This window comes from Juglans microcarpa x Juglans regia, chromosome 4D, assembly GCF_004785595.1.
Source record: "Juglans microcarpa x Juglans regia isolate MS1-56 chromosome 4D, Jm3101_v1.0, whole genome shotgun sequence".
NCBI classification, from domain to species: domain Eukaryota; kingdom Viridiplantae; phylum Streptophyta; class Magnoliopsida; order Fagales; family Juglandaceae; genus Juglans; species Juglans microcarpa x Juglans regia.
The window spans coordinates 33,906,797-33,915,541 of record NC_054600.1 but is presented as its reverse complement, the minus strand read 5'-3'; the positions used below and the strand labels follow the sequence as shown (position 1 = coordinate 33,915,541).

General features: G+C 36.7%; 1 protein-coding gene across 2 annotated transcripts; it reads right to left on the bottom strand.

Annotated features, from left to right (window-relative positions):
• Nucleotides 1-706: 706 nt before the first annotated feature.
• Nucleotides 707-5,215, bottom strand: LOC121261293 (protein TIFY 8). 2 transcript variants are annotated; one of them, XM_041163599.1, is made up of 6 exons: nucleotides 4,689-5,215; nucleotides 3,524-3,714; nucleotides 2,969-3,423; nucleotides 2,779-2,866; nucleotides 1,351-1,573; nucleotides 707-1,000 (listed from the first exon to the last, which is right to left on the bottom strand). In XM_041163599.1, exons 1-6 carry the CDS (start codon nucleotides 4,948-4,950, stop codon nucleotides 912-914), a joined length of 1,308 nt encoding a protein of 435 aa, XP_041019533.1. In that variant the 5' UTR covers nucleotides 4,951-5,215; the 3' UTR covers nucleotides 707-911. The 2 variants fall into 2 exon arrangements, with proteins under 2 accessions (XP_041019533.1, XP_041019532.1); XM_041163598.1 differs by having other exon boundaries at nucleotides 3,524-3,717; nucleotides 4,689-5,209.
• Nucleotides 5,216-8,745: the final 3,530 nt, after the last annotated feature.

Sequence of the window (8,745 nt, the reverse complement as noted above, 5' to 3'; positions counted from 1 at the left end):
AAAACCCCCTTACTGGGATTCACCGTTTGAAAATCCTACTTAGGACAATAATAATAGTAATATATCGGATTTGTTTATTTTCGAGGGTGGTGTGTGAGGGGGACACCAGCTGAAGTGGGACAACCTTTTTATTTAGTATTTTTGGTTTCTCTTTTCCTCATGGGGCATGTTTCAATGATTATGCCTTTTTTTTTTTTTTTTTGTCTTTTATCCAAGTCATTAGAGATGTACATACATTTTAAATAGTTATTAATTTATGGTAATCAAAAACCTTATAAAATATGTTATAAGTCTCTCTTTTTTTTTATACAAGAATGGATTTCAGAATGACGAAAAAAAATGTATTAGTGTTTTAATCATAATGGATCCCACAACAAGTCCAATGAGAAAAGTAGATGGGCCTGGCCTCGTTAAACAGACTTTCCTGGCCCACCGCTCATCAAGGCCATGCCGAATGATGATAAATAATCCATTTGATTTGCGTTTACTGTACATCACGCGAGAGAGACGGGCCCCTAATCTCTCTCTCACTGTAAGCTCTAAGAATTTTATGAAATTCAAATCCGGCTGCTGAACAACGTAAACAACTCCAGTCCTTGATAAAAAGTGGTAACAATATGTTCCATTGATAAGAGATAATATTATAAACTTGTACGTAAGGATTTGAAATGGTTTAATTTCCAAGATGCATCGAGCTAAAAGCAGATTATAGAATTGGCAAGTGCTGTATCTGATTATGAATCTGGTAGCTCTATTGGATCCCCCTATAAACAATGAGAGTACCGTCCCACCATCAAAGAAGAAAAAGGTTGAAGCCCGAAAGATATCAGAGGAATAAAAAGCTCAATTACCCTATCCTGTATATTGATTATGGGAAAAAAAGAAATTAACACTAATTCCAGACTCAACCATCATAGCTCTCTTTTTGCTTCTGGACTAGGTTCTGCAGCTTGAATAGGGTTGCTTGAATCTTTTGCTATGATGTTGTATTGATGTACACCTACAACAACAGTTTTTAGCAATCAATAACAGTAAAATGGGCAGGTGATAAAAAGAGAGAGAGAGAGAGAGAGAGAACGGGGGATTTGGAAAAAGTCCTCATGCAGAACCTATAATGACCAAGTTTGTTGATATGATTCTTAAATAAATAAATAAATAAATAAAGGAGAAGGATCAATACTTCACTTGGAAACTTCCCACTCGTAATCTGTCTACTTTCCTAATAAAAGACTCAGTCCTTCATGCCTGGACGACGGAATTAACTCATTCATGTAAACCGAACTGGATGTCGCATATTTCAATGTGTCAAACACAGCACCTCCAGTACATGTAACTAAATTAGAGGGTCACCTGATGGTGTGGATATTTGATCCCCAGAGCCAACTCCGTGATTAGAAATGCCACTGGCAGATAACCTTCCGCGAAACTCACGTGATAGTGGCGTATTAACTGCCATACCTGTTTCATTGTCTCCACCAGGCTTGTTACTTTCACCACCTGGCCTCAAAGATTTGGAGTAGGTTGTCGACCAAGATCCTCCATTGGATCCAGCTAAGGCCATTATAACGTCTGCCTGAAATATATGTGGTAATCAAATAGTGATCGTGAATTTTCATGTCCATTGAATTATATCTGATACTCTAACTGCATAAAATCTGATGAAACGAGAACTGCCTAAAAATCCTAGGAAACTTAGAAGCAAGTGCCAAATATTGGTGTTCTTCAAATGTTCCTTTAAGTTTTGCTAGCTTTAACTTCAGCTGTCCCTTGAGAAGAAGACAAAATGTGCATTTTGGAATTTAATTTGTGCATCCAAAAACTACATAGTATTGCATACTCGCTCTGAAGTGGGTATAAACTAAGGGCTTTATTTGGTAGAGCATATAAAAAGCTCAAGAAAACTGAAGTTTTTTCAATATTTTTTATTTTCTTTAACAACCCAGTTTACTTCTGATTTTACAACAAGATCCTTGATGTTCCACATCAAATTATGGTAACAACGAACTACGCCCAACTTTTGTGTACTTGTGACAGAGGTGGAAAAAAGAAAAATTATCTTCCCAGGGCAGAGAAGCAACAAAAAAAGAAAACAATTTAAGAAAGAATGATAAGTGGCATATGAATGAGCAATTCTTGGCCCTAAAAATGTCCAAAACCATGCCTCATAAACACCTTGATGACCTCAAGGCAGTAATTGCATGATTCTGGCGGTCATTGTCAAGGAAAGTCCACATTTTCCAGATAAACAATCCTCATAGCTTCATCAAAAGCTCTATTGTCACATATGTAGTGTCATTGCTGAGTAATGAATTCTTAGTAACAGCTGAGGCCCGATTGCTCATGAATCCAACAGCAGCACCAGGGTAATCTAATAAAATAAAGTTATGCATAACAGCCATGAGCTTATGGTGGCACCTAAGATATTAAAAAGATGTTCCAATTTGATACAACTGGTGTGTACTGAGCAAGTCACACATGGTACACTAACACATGCTGAGAGAATGAAAGGCCAGTTTACCGACACCTGGGAACTCATTACAAGGAAATGCAAGCCAATATTTTTCAACGGAACAGTTGAGTACAAGGCCCTTTGCAAGTTATGGCACATGAAATTGATTCACCAACATAATCCAATTAGGTCAAGCAAGCACCATAAGCTTATTCAACTAGGAGACAGCAGAATAACATGTTAAAGGTTTATTCATCTTCCTGACAGTAAAAAACCAATAATAGCAACCAGAGATGCCTCTGTTATTGGTAGAAAACCAGAATACAAACCTTGTTGGGATGAACATCATCAAAAACATGAGCTTGACCACCATAAAATATAGTCATCTGTCTACCAGCAGATGTCGACCCAAGTCGACTGCAATCACAACAGATGCAAATACATAGCATCAAGTATGCCCCCTCTTGAAATGAAAATGCAAATGAGATTTGGCGGAGGATAAATAGTATTAACATTTACCTAGGAGGAGCAGAAGATTCTGGGTCTAATGTGTTAGTCCCAGACTTCTGTCTGCTGCCACTTGGCAGCACACCAGATGAGTTTCTCTCGGAGGCACCACTAGTGGCATTGATGGAACTCAAAACTACAGGGCCTTTAATCCCAGTTCTTGATCCCTCATCAGCAGCTGACTGAGAGATACTTGAAGGACCTGCAGTGCCATCCCTGAATCTGTTTGAAGGCACCTGATGCAGGATAGGTCCAAATTGACCCCCACGTGGGGGGTATTGTACAGCAGGGCCAACATTCATAGAGGCAGGCCTTTCCCATTTGGAAACATTAGCATCAGTTCTACTGCCAGTGGGAGGCTGAAACACAAGAGAAGCAGAAGTTGGCCTTAGTGGGTGCATTCCAAAGAATACTTCATCATCATTGGACCTTCTGTGTTGCTCCCCCCCAGTTCCATTTCGAAGTAACTACAGTAGAACATTATAACATTATTATAGAAGCACGAACCCCTTAAGGGTTTGTGGCTTGTTCTGAGAATGGGGAAACAAAAGTCATTACAATCCAAACCTTAATCAAATGCGAGTTCTCAAGGGGATCATGATCCAGGTTTATGATCCCATCCCTAAATGACCCCAAAAATGCAGAGTCGGGATTGCTTCGCTTACTTCCAACTATTCTGTTGCTTATTTCATGCCCAGAAATATCACTCCTTGGACCATAGAATGGAATACCCTCAAGATGATTTCCAGCCTGTCTTTCTACTAAAATTGATGAGGAAAATGAATCAAACTTTGATTCAGATGGGTAAAATCCCGAATCTAGAAAATAACAACAATAATAATAATAATAGAATAACAAGCTTTCTTAAATGCCTGGCAGCTGAGCAAAACAACGAGAACTAAACCTTCAGATAAGTAATGCCCATTTATTGAGGTCTAAGATGGAAGAAACCACTTAAAAAGACAAAAAAGGAAAATAACAGAAACAAAACAAGGCATGCAGATCATATTATCATCATAACGCATAGGCAAAGGAGCACAGCTGCATAAGAAGATGCTTAATTAGACTTCTTGCTTTCTAACGAGAAGAAGTTATCAGAGAAAAATAATAAATCGTCCATACTATACTTTCAACATTTTAATTCACCAGGATTAGCAAACAATAAATAAATAAAGAATCACACGAAACCACATTGAAAAGGAAACACTAAACACTACAAAATTAGGCCCGTTCACAACGAATAAAAAAGGAGCATAGAATAATAAATCATTGTCCCAAAGAAAGGAAAAATAAAAAGTAAAAAGGTATAACAGATACAACATATCCGTGTAAATAAAGCAAAGAGAGAGGAACTAGAAAGCAACCAAGCCCTGACTGACTTCACTTGAACCAACCTAAAACAAAGGCACCCACCACACTATGACTCCTATGAGAGAGAGAGAGAGAGAGAGAGAGAGTTTCCTTCATCACCAGATGAACTCTCCACTCGATTATAGGGACACACAAACACACAAGCACACGGTGTTGCCTCCAGAGAAACAAATAAATTTTCTACATTCCCAGATGACTCTAGTTAACAAGAGGGAAAAAAACATCTTTTTAAAACATCAAATAATAGGAAAGCCAAAACAAAACCACCCAAAAAATACAGAGGACGTGAGAACAAACAGTTGTTGAAAATAAAACAGCAGCCACTAATCAACAAAGAGGAGAGCGAGTTTGAGTGACTCACCGGAACCCAGATCAGAGGTGGTGGAGATGAGGCCACGGCCACCACCAGAGGAAGCCCCTAGAGAGGCCGAGGCAGAAGGCGACTCCGCAGCTTTGGGGGTTAGACCCACAGGCGAATCGGTGGGCTTCTTCATGCCCAGAAAGTCATGGAACATTGTCTTAGATAATTGTCCTTGTTGGGTGTGGCTTGTATTGTTACCACTAGTGTTGGTACTGGCATTGTTGGGCATAGTGTGCTGCTGAGCCATTATTTGCACGGCCATTTCTTCTCCATCCGGACCATCCCCATATTGCTATTCTGCATAACTTCTCTACTGAAGAGAGAGAAACTAGAGAGACAGAGAGAGAAAAGACCGCACGATTTTCTGAAAAGGATAAAAAAAAGACAGCGAAAAACAGAGAGAATCAGGCTTTCTGAGAGAGAGAGCGCAATAAAAAGCAAAAGGTTCTCCTGTCTCTGACTCGCTCAGTCTCCCTCCCTCTGTGTCTCTCTCTCCCTCTCTGTTTGTAAACCATATAATCTCAAATTGTTTGTTGAATAATAAAAATATATATTAATTTCGTAAAATCATGTAAATTATTAATTTTTCCTACTAACAAATCATTAGATAACGATACAATTTAACAACTATTAGAAGCTTGGATTATTATAAAATAGTTTAATTGAAAGTATTTAGACCGTTTTAACTCACAAGTCATCACATTTCCTTAGATTTGGATTTTTTTTTTTTTTTTGTGAGCTTATGTTTCTGAAACACTTTGCTTTTAACATGATTTTTGAGCTCAGGTTTTTTTCTAAAATAAAAAATTGTTAAAAAATCGGAGCCAATTTTCTCATGGAGGAGAATATAGTTTTCTTGATTATTATGTATAAACCAAAAATAATAATTAAAAACCCTGTTTTAAAATGAAATTGCAAAGCTTCTTGAGGATGGCATTTCCATGTGTTGGTTCAGAGGCATACATCCCTTAAGACTTGGGAGTAGAGGATATCTACTAAGGGAAAAGCTTGTATGCCGCTCAAAATGAACCGCTCTAGTGTACCGCTGTAAATTTTATTTTTTTCATATTTTTTTACTTAATGATTAAGGAAGTGATTTTAAGTGTATTGGTATGTTTTTTTATTTTTTAAAAATACTTAAACATATTTAAAAAAATATAAAAAAAAAAACTAAAATGTAAGAAGCAGTAGAAACGAGCGGTGCTACTCAGGCGGCAGAGTAGCACCACTCATCTACTAAAACAACTGCATCATATTGCATGAGCTCAATAATCCAAACAAACCCAAGTTGAATTTCTCACGACTCTTATGTGAGCTGTTTCTCCTAAGAGGAGATCACACAGATGCAAAAGCACTTCTGTTAAAAGCTTAATATAATACCAATTGAAGATATACCAATGGCGCTTGTGCCAGTTGCCATCTCCACTCATGGATGGTGCAAGACTGGTGGGTTCGGACATACAAGATATTTTATCTTATTTCATCATTACAATTTTTTCAAATTCCCATACACAAATATAATAAACAATTCAAATTTTTCAAATTTTAAAATAAAAATAATACTAAAAAATTATCAATATTTTATTCAATTTTCAACAAAACATCTCATCTGAACTGTCTATCCAAATCTACTCGAATCTTGGCATGAGTTTGATCCCTTGATCTTCCCAATTGACTACAAAAGAAATGCATAAAAATGACCCATAACCTCAATTCCAATATATATATATATATATATATATAAAACACGAGGATGGTTATGATGTTTTAGACTATATATAAATTGATCATCTTTATATCCTAATCTTAGAAAGATTGCAATAATGTGAGAGGACAAAGACTATATATACATATATATCTTATCCTTGGAAAGTCGAGTATTAAATAATGAATGCCCTATAAAAGAAGTGCTTGGAAAAGTAGAGGCGTGTAAGAGAGGAATTGGCGTTGGTACGATGTGGTTGTGATGCATTTGCATTTTGCATTAACAATTTGCAATTGCAAGTAGAAGTAATGGCCACTTTGGAATTTGGGTACACACACAGATTCTCTCAAGTACACTTGTTGACTGCTACCACTCCTTCCTCCAACTCTTGGTGTGAAGCTAAGCTCATCAGCTACCATATCTTTCTTTCTTTTTTCATTTTTTTCTTTGTTTTAAGAAACCGTCCTCGATTGTCTCCAACATTTAATACTAATTATATAATACGTAAGTATAAAGTAATTATTTTTTTTTAAAAAAAGTGAGATTTATTATTAAAAAATTATTTTTTTTTATGTAAGTCTCGTATTTATTATTATTATTTTTTTAAATTATGCTATACTTACACAATCAATAACTGTAAATATCATTTCTAAAACTGTACCGAGCCATGCAATCAATCGGACTGTTGGAAGAGGGGGATTATTATTAGCCATCAACATCTTGAAAATTAAAATGAATTGAATGTGTTTCTGTTTCTTATACCCCCCGTTTACGAATTCCCCCAATGTGGACCATACGTTTGTTTCATCAGAGTTCTATCATTTGGATTGGATCGGATTCCCACCTCATGCACGCCATATTTGAAAGCGAATGAAGGTTACGCCGAATGGATACAAATCAATCATTCAATCTTATGAATTTTAAGAAAATCCCTTTTTTTTATTAAAAAAAAAAAATCGTTTTTACTGATGATTGTCAAACTTGGTCGAGAATTTCCACAGAATCCATGACCCATCATCCATCCAAAAAACCAGAACAGTTTGAATAGCGCAGTTTTCCTACCTCCATTATTTCAAAGTTATATTTATTCCAAAGTAGATTTCAATGGCTTAGATTTTTCTTGTTTCTTATGTTCCACGTACTTGGGGGCATAGAGCGGGGGTAACGAGCACTTGAAGAAAAGTAAATGATTTGAAATCTAAAAAGGGTCCCAACAGATCTAAACAGTCAAAGCACTTGAAATATAATTTTATTCAAATTTGAGAGGATGTTCAAATAAATATGGACATTCAGGTATTTAGGTATCGATATAAAGGATGATACGGATAATACCATACATCAACTAAAGACACAGCTAGACTTCAAAAGAATCAGATAGAAAAACATTTCATGCTCCACGGGCTAGACTTCAAAAGAATCATTTGGTTGTGATTTGTCTACATTCTAAGCTACATTTTCAACTTCTGCAACAGAACAAGCCCTTTTGCTCTAGATATCTCACAACTAAATAAGAACCATGGACTAGCCAACGTGCCCTTGTATTTTCTGCAGAATCCATCTTGTTTACAAAGCTTGGCGCTTGGATATAATCCATTCTTCTGGTTACACACCTCGTTCTTTGGAGTTGTACCAATTCCACGTTTTCTAGATGCTAAAAAGTAGAGCATTACAAAGCTAGAAAGATAAGAAGAAGAGTAAGCGTAGCAGAGATGGGCCTCCACGATACATGAAGTTCTGCAGCTTCCACCACCTCACAATTCAACACCAGTTGGATCCTGCCTTTACGATAGATGCTGCAAAATGTAGGCCAAGCTTCATTTTTAGAAATGCTTCAACCTGATGCTTTTCTCCTCAAATCCAAGTAGTTCTGTTTATGCTCCTCATGATACTGTCCCACTTGTAGTCTGTTTAGCCACATAAATCTGATTCATCTTTGAAGGGGGAAAGCTTTTTTCTGCATCCAAAGACCGGTTCCTTGCTTGGAACACCATTCTGCGATGGGACCATTCGGCCCCGAACTATTCTTCTGAGAAACACCACCTTTTTTCAGCCTATTTGCACCCCTGGGTAACTGTGGTATCCCTCCCCTCTTGATAGAAAACTAATATGTGCATATTTGATACATGTGCTTAACAATATAGAAATAAGGGCCAAAATGTCAGTGAAACAAAAAAGCAAAAATGACATAAGCACCTGACTGTATAATAGTTTTGTTGGCTTGATATGTTATGTGATTGTTTATTGGGATCTTATGGGTAAATTCTATTAATTAAAGCTTTATGGGGGTCTATTTTTTGCTTGTTTAAAAGTAATACATTAGCCGCCAATGTTCCTGTTTATATATTCTAAACC